Raw genomic sequence first — 22,291 nt, 5'->3', positions numbered from 1 at the left:
CTATCAATACCAGTTCCCTACTGGGATGCTATTCCCTCACCATTTGGGATTCGGTGGCTCAAGTCCAACCAGGTTTTCCTGAAGATCTCCGACTTGTACTTGCTCAGGCTATACAGGACAGTTGTGGCCTGGCCAAGCTCACAATTTGTTGTGGCTTGGACAGCTCCAATTCCAATGAGTGGGCCATTGGCACCAGTGTCACCATTTACTGCCACGCTTGGCTGCAAATAACTTGTTTTTCAGGTAATGTCCAGTCACCCCTCATGGATATGCGTTTTGGCCAGACTTGGGTGTATGGGGACATAGCAGACTCCACTCTTGAGCCGTTCCAAGGGACTAGGACTACAGCACCGCCCCGGGCTTATCTGTCTCTCCTGGCCAACTGCATGAGACCTATCACTCCTTTTGCAGCTTCAGCAGAGGTGTCCCATACCTCCAGCCAATCCATCCTCATTGAGGAGCCCAGCAGCTTTGTGGTCAAGGCAGTAGTGCACACCACCCCTGCGGTCAAGGTCTACTACTACCACACCCGCACAACCTTTTCAGCCAAATCCCCTTAGAGTGCCTTTAGCGAAGTACAGCCCCCAGTAGGTGGCAGGATCTGATGATTCTTGCCGAGTTGGCAGGCCATAACATCGAACAGGTAGGTGGGTCCTGCAATTTGTTCAGAAGGGACATTTTCTGCTCTTCCTTTTCACGCTGCTGTACCTTCCACTGTCTACGCTCCCCCCCCCCCCCCCCCCCCCCCCACAACTGACTGAGGACAATCAGTCTATTTTGCAGCAGGAAGAGCCTGCACCAGAAGTAGGTTGTAGTTTGTTATTCCCACTATTTTTTGGTGCCCAAGAAGGAGGTAGGCCTTCATCCCATTTTAGACCTACCCCTCTCAACGACTTCTTACAGAAAGAAAATTCAAGATGCTCACACTGTCCCAGGTCTTGGTTGCACTTGACCCCAGGAGACTGGATGATGGCATTAGGCCTGCAGGACACCTATTTCCATATACCCCCTCTACAAGCCAATCAGCGTTATTGGAGGTTCTTAGTAAGACAGGAGCAGTTTCAGTTCACTGTGCTCCCATTTGGTCTCACTAGTGCCCCTCAGGTGTTCACAAAAGTCCAGTCTTCAACTTCATGCATGAAGAATGAGTGAATACAGCTAAACACCTTCAACCTTCCTCTGCAGGTCACCTCAGCAGCCAGACACCCCTCAACAAAAACTGTATATGCCTCTTTTTTGGACACATTTGTGGCTTGGTGCAGTGCTAAATGAATAGGCCCCCTCCAGACAGTTATCTGTCATTTTGTTTTTCTCTCTGTACTCTGGCGAGGCGTTGCTCTGGACACAGTTAAAGGGTACCTTTCATCTCTTTCTGCCTTTTTGCAGTGCTAGATCAGCCCTCATTGTTTAAGTCTCTAGTTGTTATGCCGTTTTTGAAAGGTTTCAACACTTGTTTCCTCCCTCACCCTTTGTCATGCCATAGTGGGACCCTAACTTGTTCCTCACATTTCTGATGAGCCGCTTCAAAACTGTTCCTGTGGCTTTTCACTCTCCAAACAGTGTTCCTTGTTGCCATAACCTCGGCATGGCATATGAGTGAGCTTCAGGCTCTCTGTATCAACCCACCATACACCACTTTCATCCCTGAAAAGCTGGTTTTGTGGGCACAGGCTTTTTTCTTGCCTGAAGTTGTGATTCCATACCACGTTGATCAAAACATCACCTTTCTGGCACTCTGAGCTCTGACTCACCCCTCTACGCTCCAGGAGAGACTTCAACATTTGGCAGTAGAAAGCTCTAAACTTTTATATTGATCATACCAAAGAACACAGAGTGGGTGATCAGCTCGTTGTAGGGCTCTCTGGAGCGAAAAAAGGCAAGGCTGTGCAGAAGAGAACCATGTTGTGCTGAATCATGCTTTTGCATTCTGATCTTCATTGGATAAAAATCAGCCTCTGGAAGGACTGCATGCTCATTCTACCAGGACCAAAGCTACTACCACTGCATGGGCAAGCAGAGTCATTGCCCTGGCCATTTACCAGGTGGCTCCTTGGGCTTTCCTCCATACATTCATGAAGCACTATTATCTGGATAGTCTGGAATGCCGAGAGAGACATTTTCCCAGCACGGTCCTGCATGACTATCTGCAGATAGTAGTCTCTATCAGAAAAACAAGATACTTACTTTTGGTAGTGCTTTTCTAGACTCTAATGAGCTGCAGATTCCTTACTGATCCTCCACGGTCTGTGACTCTATCCATTAATAAGATTCTAGCAATCTGCACCCTGATAACAACCAATTGGCTATTGTGTCTTTGCGTCTCGCGGCATGGACAGTCTCGAAAGCAACTGACAGCGCATGAAAGTGGTGCCTAAATAGGCTTCACACGTTAGTGTGGAGCTACACAGTGCCACCTACTGGCACACAGCGGTACTGCTGAGAAGTTTATGACGCCTGGGGAATATTCAAACGGCGAGGAATCTACAGCTACAGAGTCTGTTCGAAAGAGCGTTACCTAAGCGAAGTAACCTGTTCGTTCTTGACCTGGTCTCTCGCTGCACATACTGATACATTAAATATTGTCCGTTTGAAATCATGGTAATTTTATTTTCTCCATTTGGTTTCTGCCACCACAAGCTTATTTAAACTCTGAAGTCTTTTATTCAAATATGGACCTAGGTGGATCCATTGTTTTTTGTTTTAAGGAAACTGTAGATGCCCACCCCCCGTACCACCTGACCGAGCCTGTGCTGAAAATGTTTGTGCAGTTTATACTTTGTTCATGATTTGTGTCTTCCTGAGTTTGGAAATATTGTCCTCTAGCAACTGAACATTATGAATAACTGCCGCAGATCAACACCTTGGTTCTCTCTGTTCCAGAATACCAGCAAATCTACAGTAAACACTGTTGCGTAATTTAAATTAGCCTTCAGAAAGAAAAATATGTAGACTAAAATATAAATCCTGTGTTCCATTCTCAAACTGCCACTGCACTTAAGATTAGCTCAGCTCCTCAGAATGCTACAGAAAGGATCTCCGCACACGCCTCTTCATCATCATCCTCTCAACCATGAACTAATATCAACTTTTCCTCTACCTCCTCCAACTTCCCATGAATGCCTATGCTTCTAAGTAGTTGCCACCACATGCTATGCTAATCCGGCATGTGGGCTACGTATTGCTCTGCTGTGCTCTGTGCAGTGTAGTCTTCTCTGCTGTCTACTCTGGCTAGTTTGACTATATACACTAACCTAATAAAATAGAACACAATAAAACCCTATTGAGTCACTTTTTAGAAGCCTGCAATGACCAAAAAGAAACATTCAGCATTATTAAAGAGATTGCCTCCCCCACCACCCTGCCCCCTGTTGGTAATGTCTTTACAGTGAGTCTTCTGGAAGAAGCTAATAACAGGTTCATCTCCACAATTGTCTGGAAATAAGCAACTGCCTTAACTCCTTCCAGGTGGGTTTATGGCCCAGTTGGAGTTGCACCCTGTGCTTTTTCTAAGTGACATGGTTTCTGGCACCAGTGGTGTCGGGACTCTAATACGATTTGGCCTATCAACAGTATTTGACTCCATTTTCTAAGCGATCCTATTCTTGGGCCTTTTTGTCAGATCAGCTCAAACGACTGTCCTTCCTCCCCAATTCTCCCCCACCTGGCCACCCACCTTTCCAATATCTGTGTTGAGCTACTGGCTCACCTGATCGATTCCCATCGTTTTTACTTATTAATTTACATGTGTAATGCCCAGGTCCTTAATCTAGCTGGGCCAGGAATGCATATAGGAGCCGCTTGGATGTCAGCAGTGTGAGTTGTAGTTCCAGGGTTGACTGGGCAGTAACTGGCACAAGTTCAACTCTGTCAAGACCAAGATTGTTGTCAGCATTGAGGATGCCTGATGCCATCTTCTGGCCAATGGCGCTTTGTGAATGTCCCATACCAGTTAAAGTGGTAAAAAATGCAGAGTGCGAGTTCGATAAACATTGGCCTCTGCTTGTTTTGTTTCAACTCTGGCTTATGATGAGGCTCCTGCTTTGTCTTACCCTCTCTAATTGAATTTCTTCGGTCATCAGTCCTGTTGCCTGTCTTGTGACGTGATTATTGTAACCTCCCTCCCACAATCTTTGGCTCCCAAAGTCTTACTTGCACAGTCTTGGCTTAAATGGGGCAGCACAACTTCTTCTGCATGCCACACATTTGATTCTAGCATCCCTTTGATGTATTTCCTCCACTGGCTTTCGATCATGGGATATGTGAATTTAAGACACTGTGTTCTTAACTTACTTGAATGTGAAATTCCTTGAAATTCCCTAGAACATGATCTTCAATTGGCAGGTTTGGTAAGCTGCCGATCACCATTGTTATCAGATACAACGAAAGAGGGCAAGTCTTCTCATTGCAAGTGCTGTACTACTGGAAACACCTTCAAATGCTTTCTGCCTGTAATCACCATGGGTTGCAAGTACTTCTCCAGTCTGCCCTTTGCCAAACATTTCTCCGATTAGGTTTCATGATTTTTACATCTCTATATTGAAGTGGGAAGAAACCCCATGGGCTGCACAAATGTTACTTCAAAGCATAACCTCATCTAATTTAAGGAAAAACAAGTTTACCCTCAGATTTCCACTGATAGCCTAAGAATCAATCTGAGGTTGCCTGTGTTTCCTGCTGTAGGCAGGAAGGGGGGTGGGGGGGGGGGGGGGGGAGGTGGTCTCTCCAGGATGTTCAACTGCAGATTTTGAGTCCAGCTTGTTGAACCTTAAGTTAAAGTTACCCATGATCAAGATTAGTTTGTTTTGGTCGGTAGATGTAGGGTTATTTTGAGACATTCCTCCATTAAATTAAGGTTATGCCTTCTAGAGGCAGTATACCACTCCTGGGATGAGAGAATTGTTTAAGTCGGTGGAACATTGGGTAGGTATCTACTTCAATGAAGACTACGTTTTGTCCAGGATTTTGGAACCATTCAAATTATTTGCATATGGTAGATCTACTCCTCCTCCCTTTTGCCTCTGTTTGTCAAGATGTTTTTATTGACCCTGGTAAGTCTTTGAAAATGTATTGCAGGTCTTTATCCTTGGGTGAATTGTCTGTCTTCTCATTTACCTTCTCTACTCTGTGATTAGCCTCAGTATGCAGCCTAGCTTTTCGATTCTTGGCTCAGGGAGTGGAAATCCTGAAATTTCCTATGTGGTGTCTTTGCAGGTGTCAAATTAATGCGATTTTAAACCCTCAGCTATAGTGGTGTTGGTGTTAAAATGGTATCATCTTACAAAGAAACACCTCCCCAATTCAATTATGGCGCAGCTCACATAATTTGGGAACACCCTAGGATAAAACAATACTGGGATTCCATCACACGAAAGATGTCCGAAGTCACAGGGATAGAACTGATCCCCACTCCGAGCTGGTGTCTCCTCAATGTATGGGAACCCACAGATCTTAGTGAGAAAGGGCCCGATTCACAGAACTAACTTAAGACAAAATCCTAAACTTACTACTTTTGGTATTCACAGAAGGCATTTAGTAGTAGTAAAGTTAGGAGTTTGACTTAAGTTTGACTTAAGTTTGACTTAAGTTTGACTTAAGTTTGACTTAAGTTTGACTTAAGTTTGACTTAAGACAGGACTTAAGACAGGACTTAAGACAGGACTTAAGACAGGACTTAAGACAGAACTTAAGACAGAACTTAAGACAGAACTTAAGACAGACCTCAGACCGACCACAGACCGACCACAGACCGACCACAGACCGACCACAGACCGGCTTGTTAGGAGTCTGTCTTAAGTCTGTCTTAAGTCTGTCTTAAGTCTGTCTTAAGTCTGTCTTAAGTCTGTCTTAAGTCTGTCTTAAGTCTGACTTAAGTCTGACTTAAGTCTGACTTAAGTCTGACTTAAGTCTGACTTAAGTCTGACTTAAGTCTGACTTAAGTCTGACTTAAGTCTGACTTAAAGTCTGACTTAAGTCTGACTTAAGTCTGACTTAAGTCTGACTTAAGTCTGACTTAAAGTCTGACTTAAAGTCTGACTTAAGACAAAATCCTAACTTTACTACTACTAAATGCCTTCTGTGAATACCAAAAGTAGTACGTTTAGGATTTTGTCTTAAGTTAGTTCTGTGAATCGGCCCCAAAGGGTGGATCTGGGTAACATTGGGGCTCGTAATCGCAAAACTAAATATTGCCCGAAACTGGGGGGCCCCGGAAGTGCCGTGCATAGGTGAGTGGGAGAGAGACCTTGATTGGTCTATGATTGCGGAAAAAAACGGTATATATAAGTAGGGGGTGCCCTAAGAAATGGGAGCAGATCTGGGGCATGTGGAAAGCATATCGTGGAAATGTGTGAGAGCCCGAGAATAGAGATGCAGAGGAGAGTAAACCACATGGACGATTCCCCGTAATAGTAATAGGCAAAGTGTGGAGAACGAGAGGGCTGGATGGGAAAAAAGACATACCCAGGAATGTAAACTTGTACAAATAATGACAACGGGTATTGAAAAATGTATATATATTAATGTTATGCTTCCTGCCATTTTAATAAACAGAAAAGAAATTATGGTACAGCCCAGGACCAGATGAAACCTAAAATTAGAATCGAACTATCGGACCCTGTTCAAGAGGGGCCATACGCAGACGTGGACTATACGCAGAGAAGGATACAGGGCCACAAGCATGTTGATTGGAGTCATTTCCCCTCATTCTGTACTTGAGTCTGAGTAGTAAAGGCAGGCACTCAAAAGCTTTTCAGGGAGTCAGTAGTCCGAAATCCGTCAGCAGACACAGTAATATACTATACCTTAATAGCACAGCAAAACATAATAGCACACAAAGAAATGGGGCTCAGTTACAGGGTTCTGCAACACTGCAGGCTAGAACCAATTCTTATTATTCCCACACCAGGGTCCTAGTTTGGGAGTGGCAGTAGCCACCCCGCTACAGCTGTCTAGCACCATGACTGTAGCTTCCACCTGCCTATGAGGACTTAAAACTGATGGGCAATTTAAGACGACAATTGACTTAACTGCAAGTACAGTTGATTTCCTAATAAAGGGACCAATAGATCAGTTCAGTTTGTAGCTTGCTATATAGTTCAGTGCCTCCTATTTTCTCATTATTTTTATTGATATTCGCAAACAAGCAACATACAGATCATATCCGATAGTGTCCAGTAGTGCTTGTTGCGTGGTGTTCCTGAAGAGTATGATCAGCAACAAAACAATAAATGTAGCATACCGTGGAAACAGTTTAGGTACGTTCAGCAATAAAACCATTTTTTGCCAGACATCAGGGAGGTCGTGCCGTTTTCTAAGGGGCTTAACTAAATGTGTAGTTCATGTTCTTGAAGATTAAACTAGACAGAGGTGTTTGGCTGCCGAATGTATAGCAGTATCAATTTAAGATGTTCATACTTTAAGTTAGGAAAAACATATGCAAGAGAGGCTGTCCTGCTCAGTGTCTTGCGGTTTCTTGAGATCAAGAGAGTCGCTTTCGATCACACCCCTTAGTCACGCTGGATCCATATTATGCTAGCCTCCTATGTCACTCAGGAAGTCCTTTCGCCTACTCTTGGCATTTATGCTCTATTCTTTTCATCTCACACCATGGCACTCCCTCTTGCTGTGTCCTGCCTTTGCAGTGTGGTTAGGGGATCACCTTTCCTCTCTGCTCATTTCAACAACGTTTTCATCCAAGAACTGATAGAGAGATCCTGAGTTGACTTCCAAGACATAGGTATTTGTCGCTTGGCCAGCAGCCATGCTAGATCAGCGAATCTGGTCTCTAGCCTCACTGCCTTTGTTACTATAGAGGCCTTATATATTATCCTCAAGGGAGTGAGTATAATTCCCACCTGTAACTACTTGTTCCATCCTCCAGACTCCGCCAATTCCAGACAGTTCTAAATCATGTGGGCAATATCTGATGTGGCCTGATAACATATTGGGTATTCCTCAGAGACAGTATAGAATATTCTGTGCCTTTTAATAAGGGTCAGCTAATGCCATGTGGACTATTTTAAATGGATAAATTTAAGCCTCTTGTTTTGCGACATCCTTTAGAGATATTCAGTTATTGCGGGCAATTCTTTGGCTGTTAAACATCTGCTTGTGTCGCGATCCCAAAGGTCCTTCAGTGGAGAGAAATCTATTTTTGATTCTTGCATTAGGCTGCAATAGAGTATAGTAATTGCTTTCCTGGCCCTGCCATGAGTTAATATACTCAACAATGGCTGACCGTCTCCTGCAGGGCCAGTCATTCTCCATTCCTCTCTGAGCGAGAAGGCAGGCTTCTAGGCACTAAGGAGACCCACAGTAGCTCAGTTGCACAGACGTCGGGGAGACTGTGAGTCAGACTGACAGTAGCGCATGGACGGCTCCTCCATGTGGGCGGAGGAGCATCGCCCCTCTGCTTTTTCACAGTGCGAGAAGCAGAATCATAAAATTGTATTATAAATACCATTTTATGTTTCTGCTTCTCTCACTGTGAGAAAGCAGAAGGGTTTGGTTGGGGGCGGGCTGGTGGGCGGTCCTGCTCTAGGGCAGGTTAGGAGTGGCTTGCCCACATGACCTTAAAGAATTCTTAAATAGATTGCTTTAAATACTGTTTTCATGCAACACCCATAAAAATCAAAACAGGACCTCACGTATGAGAAATGGAAGGGTGTCACAGAGATTATTTGCAGTAATATTAGTGAGCTTCTGCTGTATTTCAAATTTGAGAAAACATGTCACTATTCCACGATATTAGATGTAAATAAATTTTTATAATTTGGACGAGTGTGCCTATGCACTGTCGGTGACATGGCCACAGAGACCATGAAGGAGCTGAAATTGGATCATAAATCCAAAGTTGTTCCGAACAGGGGGCCCCAAAATCCGTTTCACCCAGGGCCCCCAAAATTCTTAAGACGTCCCTTCCCCAGGGCCGAACAAAACAGTCTTATGCACTCTCCCTTTTCTGCAGGCCACCTACATGGAGAAAATGGCCTCCCAATTGACGCCTGTGTAGTCGTCGTCCCAACCAATCAATGCTGCCATTGTAGCGTTGCTTGGCTTAGGGGAGGGGAGGGAGGCTGCCTGCTTTCTGTGAGGAGCAGAGACGCCACCGGGCCGGGGGAGGTAAGTTAACTTTTATTTTTAAATTAAACTCTTCCACCCCCCCTGTGACCCCCTGCCCCCACACCCGCCCCCTGCTGACTCACCCGCTCTCCTCTACAAGTGACCAAATGGCCGTGCATAGAAAAGACGAATTGGCAATCCCCAGCTAACAAGTTCTTGTAAAATTGCGAGAGTAGCCCCGTCTCCATCCTCCCTCACCTTAGTGTCTGGGTCTCCTCCCTTAAGCTCCAGAAATGCAGGTAATACAGTCCCACTGGTGAAACCAGTGGGACTGTATTGCCTTCATTTCAATCTCTCCATCTTGTGCTTTGTTCAACAATGGACTTTCTAGAATGGATCTCAAGGAATCCAGCAATCCGACTATCACCATTTCACTGAGTCCTGCTACCACCTATGCCATACATACTACATGTCAGTGCAATGGTATGGATGTGTCATTAAAATAGAACTTCACATGAGTGGGGCAGGTAGGTCACCCTGTCTTTGAAAGAGAGGAAAAAGGTCTGCTTAGTGTGCTTTTGTGTGAATTCACAAAAATCAGCATGATGCGACCACTGCTTCATAGCAAAAACTTAGGAAATGAGCTGTAGTCCCATGTCAACAATGAGAGTACTCTTGTGTACCACTCCATGTCACAGAACAGGTTATGGACCTTGAAATTGGTATGGACAGGCATTAAGCTTCAGCACGCTTGCTTATTAAGCATGGCTGCTGCGCCACAAAAGGCCATGTTAGCACTTTCATGTGTAGTGGGTTCACTCAGGAGATGAATGCACACCAATTTTCCCCACACAGGACATTACCGTCTCATTACGTGTTTCCTATTACAATACACGCATAATGGAAGGGAATACAACGGTTACCATAATGCAGCACCACCATAATTTCTTTAGTGGTTGGATCATGCAAGTCAGATGAAAGACTGAAACATACCCATAATTGCAGGCCACATAGGCTTGAGGCCACATACGCCTGCTGTGCTGAAACATCGCATGGTGAATCTTTATGTAAGGTGTCCAACCTGTGCCCTTTTCTTATTACAAAATTTGTCGATGTTACGCAACTTAATTTGAGAACGCTTTTCATTTTAACAATGTGACATCGAAACCAGACTGAAGTTTTTATTCTTATTCTCAGAGAGCTTTGTTCACAAGAAGGGTGTCTTGATAAAATAATAAGCGGCCACTTGGTCCAGTAATTCCTCCAGGTGATGATAACCCATGCAGTGATCAGACATATGTCTTTCATGTTGATAAGGCAGTGAGTCAACCAAGTGTGGATGTGAACAGGGTATTGTGTACACTTTACAGATCTGAAAAAAAGACTTGCACTTGTTATGAGAATATTGCAGCTTTCAGAGACCGTGAAATATTCCTTTTATAAAAATGTTAATTCGATAACGAAAGAGGAAAGCAAGGCTCTCTCTCACTCTGTGTCAGGGTGAAATTCTATCTTAAAGGCGCTTGTAAACAAGGATCATTGAAATACCACATGGGGGAAATCGTTGTAATGGATTTGGACGGAAGTCCTCAGTGACCTGTGGCACTAGGGTAGTTTGTGTTCTTTTTATACATGGCCACGACTTATTCACGGTCATCAAGTCTTTTTTTGTGCTAATAACATAAGAGGGATGCATATGACATTCTTGTTTCCTAACACATTTAGTTGTACGTGCCAACGAAATAAAAATGAATTCCCAGAAGTATTGTACCCTAGTTACTGTACAGAATACAGGTATAATTAATTATGATAGCTCGCATGCAATACATACTCACATTATGAAGGTATGTACTTATGTTTTTTTAATATTTCAGATCATGCTGATGGTTTGTGCCATCGGTTAACGACTGTGTGTCCGACTGTGAAACCGCAGACCCAAGGCCTGTCCAAGGATGCCTGGGAAATCCCGCGGGAGTCTTTACGGCTAGAGTTGAAGCTTGGTCAAGGCTGCTTTGGAGAAGTGTGGATGGGTGAGTTTGTAATCATGTGCTGTTGCCTAGGGTTCAGTGTCATTTGTTGTTGCTATCATATGACAACAACAGGTGCTACTGTTACTAACCAAACCTACCTAAGTGTTTCAATGTTTCAGTGTTCAAAAACGATTAAAATTAAATCTAATGCTGCATATTGTACTTTCTTACCCAGGAACTTGGAATGGTACCACAAAGGTAGCAATCAAAACCCTTAAGCCTGGAACAATGATGCCAGAAGCCTTTTTGCAGGAAGCCCAGATAATGAAGAAACTAAGGCACGACAAGCTGGTTCCACTCTATGCCGTGGTGTCAGAAGAGCCAATCTACATAGTGACTGAATTTATGGCAAAAGGTTTGTTACAATGGTGTCTGTGTAAAGCAGTAGTGTTTTTAATGTAATCCAACTCATTCACACATGGATGGGATTATGTGGTGTCATCTTGAACTCATCTACAGCCTACACTTAATAAGGATTTCTCTACTGTTCCATTTCAGCTAATTGTACTTTCTAGGCAACCTGGAGCTCCAGGAACATGGTTAATGTTGCAAACGATCATATTCCTTATGCAAAGCTGTTAGCTAGTTGTGTCTCTCCTGAAATTAGGCCACTTATCTTCGATTGGCAGTTCCAATTCCTGTTTTGGCAAGTTATTTTTGTGTTGCCCAGAGCTGATAATTCTTTATCATCATTTTTGTGGGAAGTCTTTTTGCGAGTCTCTCTCTCGAGAATATATGTTCAAAGCATGTGTGGCTGCAGATACTCCTGACATCTAGTTTTGGGCCCGCATGTGTGCAAGTTGTTTTTCTTCAAAGAAGTCTTTCGAGTCACGAGGTACTGTGACTCCTCCTCTTGCTGGTAATGCTCAAGGTCACCGACTTCATTGTTAAAATGTTTTCTTTCCACCGTCTGGTTCGGATGTGTGCTCCTAATCTTTGTTTAGACACCATTGAGGTGCACTGTTTCTGTTTATATGGGTTTCCCCCTTTCGGTATTGTTTCGATCCTGTTCCTCTTTTCCCTTTGTTTCTGTTCAACGACTCATGCTTTGGCCAGGCGTCTCTCAGTCGACCTCGGGCCCACATGGGCTTTCACTCTTCAGGACCGCCTTCCATCTCGAACTGCGTCCCCCCCCCACCATGTCCTCATGATGATGGAGCTATTGTCCTCGCTGTCATGCAAAAAATCCTCGGACCAATCTCCATCAGGTCTGTAATTTGTGTCTGTCTCCTGAGCACGACGACGTTGCTTGCGACGCCTGCCGCTCCTTCCGTTAAAAGAAAATACTCCCATGATCATCGAGCCAAACCTCTCCAGATGCCAGATTTTGTCTTTCCTTGAGGGTTCCAGGTCAGGGCTTGCCTGGTGATGTTTGCTGATTGTGTTTGGCTTGTGGGTTTGGAGGGCTTTCCTCAGACAGGTGTTGCTGAAGGTCTAGCCATAGCTAGTGTTGGTCACTATTGTCCTCCAAGTTTATGTTCCATACAGAAGGTCCAATTTTACATTGGGTTCAAATAGTCTGATCTTGGTTAGCAGCATTGGGTCCTTGGAGCACAAGAACCTCTTTAGCTGAATGAAGGCAGCCTTTGCTTGGCCGATTTTTGTCTTGACATTGGCACTAACGATCATCGACTAACGATCATCGTTTATTGACTAGGTGATAAGAACTTCACTTGTTTTTCAGAGACACAAAGACACTTGGTGTTCTTCTGTTTCTAGTGCATTTTTGTTTCCTTTCCTGGCTGGCATAGAGGAGCACTGTATTTTTGAAAGGTGTATTTTGGAATATATTATAATTTGTCTGAACACATATGTTCTGTACTCACTGCAGCCTTGAAAGGGTCTGCACCACGTGTTGCCTGTTGATGTATGTACTCATTTGAAAAATTGCTGCTGTTTGTATTGACTGTTTTTATAGTGCTGCGGTTTCGCATTGTAAACTTGGATTTGATTGTAACCCATCTTTGGGTAACAACATATGACATCCTATGGGTAGCACAGTGTCGGGCGCTGTCAGTAGCATTTGATGTACTCAAAGAGGATATTCCAAATTTGTGATGATATACTAACCCGAACTTTATAAGGAATGTGCAATTGAATTTGACTACTGCTACCTCTCTGTACTATTGTTAAAATCCCAGTGACTTAATGGCTTGGATGCAGTCCAATAGTTTTGCCTTTCCACCTAATTCAGATTATCACTCACTCCTTGCAAAGTTTAGAAGTTACCAAATCCAGTGCAGCATAAGAGGTTCACATTCTAAGGCCTCTCCAAGGCAAATCCATCAGTACCCCTCTACACAAACTCCAATGGTCGATGGCGGCTCAACTTTTCCATCATGACACTAGCAATACTTAATCATGTGTAAGATGTCACCATGCACTACCACAACTTCTACAGCCCAGCATATTTCAACAAATAATTACTTGTTACCACTTCATTGTGTGTGGAGTTGCAGCATACCACAGATAAGCCTCCACTTAGAAAGAAGTTATTTTGATTTGCTCGGAGACCTGACTGTCAAAGGATGATCTGTAATATGAGGCTACCCCTGCTATAAACTTGTGACTAATGGTAAACGTCTTGACTGAGATGCAGGAACAGCTTCACTGTACACATCCACAACAGTAGGTCATCCTGCGCGTCTAGATCCTGCAGTTAACTCTGAGTTAATTGGAGAAAGACAAAACTAATTATACAACAGTTTTTTAGACTTTCTCCTGCACATATCTTCCCCACACTTGATAAAAGTTTGGACATTTAGTCTTCAGTTGCCCTTTGATAGAACTCGCTTGTTTTGGCTAAATATTTCAATATTTGCTATGAAGACACTTTACACACTGATGCTTCTAGACTTCTTTGTCATCTTAACAATTTGGGTATATGTTATTGTGCATTGCACCCCAATTCCAGACCGGTGCATATTTTAAATCGTATCCTTTTGGACAGGAACTTATATTGACACCTGTGCCCTTACCCAACACTACTGTCCGAACATGGAGCTAATATGGTCACCTTCACAGCAGCCATGCACATTCTGAAGCAGGCTTCGAAAAATCTACTCACCTGTTAGTTGTGAAAGACATTTTTTGTACTTCTGTCGGATGAAAAAACAATTTTAATAGGATGAAGATCAAATCAGAATACTTTACTTGGTGATGTGCAAATGATAAATGTTTTCTGAAACCCACTTTTCACAGATTGTTAATACACTATATAGTTTTATCAGTAAAGCTGCAAGGTAGTGGGAAGGTTTTTGGCCACTAAATGACAGTGCGCTACCACATCATGCTTTAGAAATATATTTATGAAAAGTGAGTGCTTAAACATGAACTGACAAATACTCCTGCCCTGATGGCAATGCTATTTGTAAACTGAGAGGCAAGTCCGGATCATGTGTACCCTATATGTGGGCCAGATTCATATTACACGTGTAGCAAGCATTTAGTCTGTTTAGTCAAACAAAACAGTTTTGTCCAGCAGAAATGCTGAACTTACATATTTGAAGGTGCACTACAAAAAAGAAATGTGAGACCTAAAGAAAAGGGCGATTCTTTAAAATAAATATTTGCCAGTGATCACACAATTTGAGACCACTTTACTGCTCAAGTACATTGCAGTTAGTTCGAGTAGATTATTCAAGTTACTTGACCTGCAGGTCTAGTTACTTTTTTATGATTTTTAGAGGATTACTACATGCCGCAGCACGTGTCATACAGGGCCTGAAGAAATATGATCACATGACCCCCATTCTGATGGAACTCCATTGGCTTCTCTTGATGGCCCGCACCATTTTCTAAACTAGCTGCATCACTTACAAACCCATCACAACAGCACCCCTCCCCCTTATCCTGCAGACAAGCTCACTGTCTCTGATAGTTCTTAGCACAGGCGCAGCCAGGACACCCTCAGATTGAAGGCTAAGAAATGTAAAAAAGAAACCACAAGACAGCAGGTGATTTCCATCTATTCACCCAGGATCTGGAAGAAAATCCCTGTATCCATCAAGACCGCTCTAATACTGCTCCAATTTTAGGATAGAGTTGAAGACTTGCCTCTTTAAAGGACACTACGTCACAGTCCATTAACTTTCCAGAACTCAGATGCCTCTCCTGGTTGACTTTACGCGGTCTTTGACATGTACAGCGCTCTACCACCTATTGGCTAGGTTTGTGCTATGGAAATACCATATATATACATTCATACATTTCTATGCATACAGGTGAGTGACTGTCCCTCAGCTCTCACAAATTAAGAACCAAATCTTTTGTGGAATCCTAATTGTTCACTGGCTGCTACCTTAATACCTTTTCCGCGCACCTACTTCTAGAAGTAGATGAAGTGGAAATCAAGAAGTGTTACAAAAACTCATTGCATTTGAGCTGAAGAAGGTATGCCTGAATACGAAAGTTGAGAGAGTTCAGATACAGTATGAACATACTGGAGAAAAGAAAGGTACCAATGTTTGATGTCCTTTAGGTAAAAAAAGAGTCCTATGTGGTAAAATGATGCTTCTTCGTTCATCTCTTCTGGGGGTGTTGTCGGCTGTGATTCAAACATGGATTCGATGGCTTTGAGGACGCTGCTCAAAAAACAAAATATGTCAAAATATTTAAGATAGTATTCACAAAATGTGAAGTAATATATATCTCACGTTTTATGCTTTCCAAAGTATTATGAACAGTTTCACTCATGTTAAGTCAAAGTGGAAAGCAGGACCACTGTTGGCGGTGGTGCTGAGTTAGGCAGCTGTGAGGTAAAATAGTATATAGGAATAGGCTGTTAATGCACTACACTCCAAAGTACTTAGTCCCTATAGGGCTCTAAGAATCTAGCTCAGGGAAGTTCTCTCTGACATACACAATAAAAATGCACCTTAGATTAAAGTGACTGGCAATGTAATTTTATCACATCATCTTCTTTTCGCAGGTAGCTTACTAGACTTCCTTAAGGAAGGAGACGGAAAGTACCTAAAGCTCCCTCAGCTGGTTGACATGGCTGCACAGGTATGTCAATATAATATGGGGATATGTTACAGTAATTTCCATTTGCAGACAATATAGCAAGATAAATAAAAGGACTGATATGTTTATCCTTAGAGTGAGCTTTAACTTGTTCGATCAATATAGGATTGTATCTCTCCCTGTGAGCCTGATGGCTCAGCCAGTTTAGTGCCATTTTGTGCATCTGATGTACGCTTTAACCTACAATTACCATTACTCAACGGCTATATTCCTCGATGAAGTCCATTATATCTTCTTTTGTTAGTATACGGTTGACATGAACCTTATGTTTACAGGCGAAAGGAGATCACAGACTGGTTTTTTTACTAGTATCCTCTTAAGCTTTTATATCTGGGCACGATTTTAGTTAATCTCATTGGCAAATCTAAGCCATTCTTTTCTAAGCAATGCAGTTAATGTCATGCTATTTTTAAAAAAGTTGCAAAGATGTGGTGGTGATATCTTTTACAAAACTTCCCCTTCATCTTAAGTAGTAAAACAATAACTTTTCACTGGCGAGGAAGCTTCATTTCCCGAACTCCCATTGTCCTTGTACAGTGCACTAAGCATTCCATATCAATGCCAGAATCTACGTCATGATGTATAGCACCATTTTAAATCTTCGATTAATATCTGTTAGACGTGGCTTTTTCAGCAGGTTTGCCCTCAAACGTTTTATGTTTTGGCCTCCTGTTTGTGACCTTGTTTTCGCTGGTTTTAGAATTCTGGGCACTTTACCACTGCTATTATGTGCTAAAGCGCATATGCTCTCCATGTAATATGTATGGAATTGGTTTTCCATGATTAGGAAACTTGATTTGCTAGTAAGTCCCTGGTATAGTGCACTGTGTATGCCCAGGGCCTGTAAATCAAATGCTACTAGAGGGCCTGCAAGACTGGTAGTGCCACCCACACAAGTAGCCTTTCAAACGTGTCTCAGACCTGCTACTGCGGTGTCTGAGCGCAGTTTTTACTGCCATGTCGATCTGGCAAGTGCACCCAATTGGCAAATACAAGGAGATGATCGGACAGAGCGCTGAAACTTTTCAGGCACTCGCCCCCAGTCTGACCTGGGTTGAATCCATCATCGTTCTTTATCTCACTTCGCCACCCCAGTTCAGACCCAGCTATATGCAAATAAGTCTTGACCCTGTGCCTCATGGGAACAGTCCAGCCCGAACTGCCAAGCTAGATCTTCTCTGGACCGGAAACAAGCATCCTGGGACCAGTTTCAGGGTAAAACCTCTCATCAGCCAGGCTAGCTTGAATCCAATGGCAAAGTGAGCAAAGGACCCACATCTGGGCATACCCTGCCAACTTGGGGCGAACAAAGCAAACATAAGGAAATGATGGACGGAGCACTGAAACTTTTCAGACACCCCCAGTCACAGATCTGGGTTCAATTCATCACCGTTCTTTAGCTCACTTCGCCACCCCAGTTCAGACCCAGCTATATTCAAATCAGTCTTGACCCTGTGCCTCATGTTAACAGTCCAGCCCGAACTGCCAAGCCAGGCCTTCCTTGGACCGGTTTTGGGGTAACACCCCTCATCAGCCAGGATACCTTGAATCCAGTGGCAAAGTGAGCAAGGGACCGACATCTGGGCATACCCTGCCATCTTAGGGCCAACAAAGCAAACACAAGAAGATGATGGACGGATCCTGGCTGATATGGGGTGTTACTCGTCACCAAGCCGCTGCCTGCACCCCGACGTCTTGCGGCGCTCCTGGCTTAACACTCATGGATTTCGACCTGCAACACGTGTGATTTCATGGGCCCGAAGACTCTTGCACCGATGATGACGCTCCTCCGGAGGTCCGACGCCCTGCTTCTCCAAAGGTACTGTTTTACGCTTCTCCCCGACACTGTAGCTGGCCCATGACGTCACGACCGGCCGGAACTGTTTGATTTGTTTGGCGGAACGATCGACTTCAAGGAACTGTTAATAAAGCCTATTGTTGCATTATTCATATTTTGATCACTGAATGTTGGATTTTTATTGTTTTGGTTTTGTTGTACACACTGCCTCTGGGATAAGCCTGACTTCTCGTGCCATGGGGGTGAGCAGGGGTTATTTTAGACATGTAATCCCCTTATCCTGACTAGAGTGGTGGATTCTGCCTGGCTTGGGTGCAAACCCTAGCCAACCAGGAAACCCATTTCGAACCATATACATATGATTTTATAGCTTTTCATTATACGCGCTGTGTCTCCTGTGTGTTGTTGGGGTCCTTTTCACTTCCATTCGGCGTTTTCTTCTATACCATTGCTATATAGTAAAAGCTGAAACTGAGACAAAGGGCTGCGTTCACAATCTTTTTTTGTTCACCTATATTTATGTTAGGGGAGCAGGAAGTCATTTGCAATTCTAAATTCCGATCCCCGCATTGTAATCTGTGGATTATAAGGTGCACTTATAATGTCTTGATAGCTATCTGCCAGCATGGTGGATGATTTACCAGCAAAGCTGTAGGATTTGTGGTGGCAAATTGAGTGTGTCAAGGGAGCGGCCATGTAAAATGAATGGAGCATCCACAGACTTTTAGGTTTGTGAAGTCACAAACCATTTGCATGTCCACTTCCACCATGGAAACACTTGCACATTTACTCCAAAAAAGAACCAAGTGTTTCATGGGTGAGAATGGCAAACACTTGTCACTTTTCATGAGAGGTATCAGAACGAGGTTTTCCCACGGGGAAAATATTTTCTGTCTGGAGCAAAATAATAGTTTAAATATGCAAATGCACATTTCTGCTATACTGTGTCAAAGTGTTAAGAATGTGTCAAAGTCTAGTGGAGGAGGATTGCCTGCTACACACAGCATGTAGCACACTTCGTTTTGTTGGGCACGATTAACCTCTAGGACATTCTAGTGACAGCCTGCAGTGATCAGTGAGTATGGGTTTTTGGAGCTGTGCAGGGTTGTATTAAAATCAGACTCACCTTTAACTCCGAGTGTGATTGGTCACGAACCGGCTGCATGTTTACTGTTTAACATCTGCCTGGAAAATAGGTGATGTTTTAGAACTGTCGAAGCTTAATTGCAGTTTTTGGAGCATAATAAATGGCATCAGTAGAAAGATTGTCTACTGTTCGATTAGGGTTAATGCTTTCGTGGCCAGGGGTCAAGAGATGCATTTGGAAGGCTGTCCTAGTGAGCTGGCAAAAGACACATGGGTACTTTGGGTTTTATGCTTCTTGTGGTTGGTAGAGAGGTGAAGTATTATATTATTTCCAGTGAATATATGACTAACAGGGTTCTGTTTTTTAATAATTGGTATTCAGACACTGATGAACCACATTTCATTTAGGTATCCAAAGAGTGTTTAAAATGGCAGATGCCCCTATTACACCATTTGAAGTAATTTAAAAAAAAATAAACTTGTGTGCAGTTTGAAGGTTTTTTAATGCATATTTTTTATTTGATCATATATATTATTCAACCAGCTCGCTATGTTTTTCCAAATTACTCATGTCAAAGTGTTTCCTGGTTTGCCTAGATTGCTGACGGGATGGCGTACATTGAAAGAATGAACTACATCCACAGAGACCTCCGGGCGGCTAACATCCTGGTGGGAGACAACCTTGTCTGCAAAATAGCAGATTTTGGCTTGGCAAGGTTAATAGAGGACAACGAATACACGGCACGGCAAGGTAAGAACAACCCTGTTTGGTAAATAACTACTGGTGGGGCTCAGACTTACCCTACATCTCAGTCCCGCAAGAAGTGTAATTTGTGCTGTCTCTTCGACGTTTGTCTTTTCTGGTACTCTAAGTGTGGTGGCATCTACAAATCACACGTGGCTGGAACTCGAGTCATGAATAGATTGTAGAGTTTGCGTGTGTTGTAGCTCACATGGAAGGGTAATGTGAAATAGCCTAGACGATGGGAATTGTCATGCGTGTTTTCGTATGCCGCCTACAATTAAATATTCTCTGCTGAAAATCTTTACTGCCGGATTCATTTGTGCCCACTCTGTTGCCTGGAAAACCCACGACCACCAATTTGCTGAGTCCCTTTAAAGTGTATCAGAGTTGAAGGGTGGCACGTGCACTTGGAAGAGAACACCCTCTTACTTTTATTTAGTGACTTATTCAGTGTTTATAGGGCAGACTTTAAGTTGGCGCCTGTAAGGACGTGGCCTGGAAGGTTTATGCCAAAGGGCGAGCAAGTAGCAAAGTTCAGAGGGGAAATGAACGTTGCTGCATTATTGTCAAAATCCATTTAAATCGGGACCTTCCTGGTCGACTTATTCAACTTCACCCCCGCCCCTTTCCCTGAAAACGACTTTCTAGCTGTACATACACGAATCTCCTATACTTTTGTATTTTCCAGTTTGTTTGGTGTTGGCACTAGATTGTCCTCCATTAGCAGAGAACACACACTGGTGTGTTGCTGAGTAAGTTGAAGGCTATTGACATGGCTAGTACTTGGGGTAAAATAAAACACTGGAAACTTGATGGTTGAAAGCTGCCCTATTTATTGAAGATAATCCCAGCAGACAGATTTCTAGAGCACGTGCCCTGGACCCACCTAGATTAAGAAAATCTTCAAAACATAAGGCCTCCGTTCTTGCACAGTTACAGTTTTTGAGTTTGTACTTGCACGTTGCATGGCAATGTTGCACATTTTCAGAAATATGGAGTTTTACAAAGCCTGCCGAGTGGGCAAATGAATTTGATCTGATGTTACTTCAATTTAAGAGAGGATAGGTTCTTCAGCCGTAGCCCATCGTCTAATAACTCTGCTTTTTTTCATTTACCTTTCTAATTTAATTTACCTACTACGGGAACTTCTATCCATATAATGTGCAATCTTGCCCCAAGGTGTCTGTCTGTTGGTCAACACTACCATAAGATGACGTTCATTGAAAGAGTTTGTGCTTTAAGTTCTGTTTAAAGTGAGTTATCGTTGGCGGGGCCTACTAAAAAATGGGATTGGTGGAATTCTCCACTTACCCGTTTAAACGGAGTAATGTCTTCCTCTTTTGGGTTTCAGCTCTTATGCTGGGCGGCAGAAGCTCAGCACTCCTTAGTTAATGCACAGGAGGAGCATGAGGTAGACAATTGTACTTGGTCAGGTTGCGTGACGATTTTTGGTGGATCGGGAAAGTCAAACAGTTTTTAAAAATCAAAATGCCTTTAAATTCTGTTTTTATCTTTTCACATTTGCCCGTGCTTCAGAGACAGAGGTCAAATGTTGGTGGCCATTTCAATGGAAATGTGCTGTCTGTAAATGACAGCGCACTATCAGACGATGCTTTAGTTGCATTCAAAGATCTCCCTCATGTCCATTAATAGATCGTTGGGTTGCGAAAGTTTATTGTTCTGAAAAGTGGGTCATCCTTCTGAAAAGTTGGGGAACCACTGCTATAGATAGTTCATTTAGAAAGGTAGGCAGGACAGTTAAGCTACAGGCGTTCTGTCTTTTACTGGCTGACAATTAATAGATTGTCTTGACTACGAAATGTGGTCCTACCTTGTCAAGCTATACGATATCCACAGCACTGCATTTTGGACAAACAGCAACACCTGGATCAGCTATTTGGATACCCTTCATACAGAGATTTGCATTAATCCAGGAAACAGTTTGTCTCTGCATCCAGTACTATTACTCTCTAGATCAGTGATTCGTTTAACTTCTGTTAACCCCCACTTAAGCATTACTGGAATATGGGGACTCCCACTGAGTCAATACTGAAACTCGGGGAACCCGGCCAAAGCAATTTTGATGATTTGAGCCGCAAAATAATACACTAAAATACAGACACATGCATTCACCAAACAAAAAAACAAATGATTTAATATTTTATTTAATAAATATAAAGAAAACAAAATGTATCTCATAGGTTAGAGCTTTTCTAAATTCAATTAATGCCACTCTTAATCTATGTTGTATTCTGTTTGAAGAACTTGCACTGCTCCCACGAATCAGTCTGAGGATATCAATTTAATGTTTAGCCTCAAATTTCAGATTCTTTCACATTTGCAGAATATTTTACATTTTGCTTCTTTACTCTATAGGCCTTATTAATATGTTAATATTATTTAATGTTCTAAGCAGTTGCGGACCCCCTGAGTAAGCGCTGCCGACCCCCAGGGGTCTTCGAACCACAGGTTAAGAACCACTGCTCAAGATGATCAAAATCGGGAAGATGAAAGGTTTGAGCTTTTGCGGTTGTGGTTCTAAGGCCC

At 43.0% G+C, this 22,291-nt stretch overlaps 1 protein-coding gene across 1 annotated transcript in view; it reads left to right on the top strand.

The window, feature by feature from the left end:
- Positions 1-22,291, top strand: part of YES1 (YES proto-oncogene 1, Src family tyrosine kinase) — a 274,675-nt gene that overhangs the window by 239,534 nt on the left and 12,850 nt on the right. The window contains exons 7-10 of the mRNA XM_085605813.1: positions 10,935-11,090; positions 11,266-11,445; positions 16,021-16,097; positions 19,597-19,750. Of these exons, the coding sequence (XP_085461939.1) occupies positions 10,935-11,090; positions 11,266-11,445; positions 16,021-16,097; positions 19,597-19,750 (567 nt within the window). The remainder of the gene's footprint in view (positions 1-10,934; positions 11,091-11,265; positions 11,446-16,020; positions 16,098-19,596; positions 19,751-22,291) is intronic.

The sequence above is a fragment of the Triturus cristatus genome, chromosome 5_1, assembly GCF_964204655.1.
Source record: "Triturus cristatus chromosome 5_1, aTriCri1.1, whole genome shotgun sequence".
Classification (NCBI taxonomy): domain Eukaryota; kingdom Metazoa; phylum Chordata; class Amphibia; order Caudata; family Salamandridae; genus Triturus; species Triturus cristatus.
Note: the sequence above shows the minus strand (reverse complement) of the source record. Positions and strands in the feature narration are given on the sequence as shown.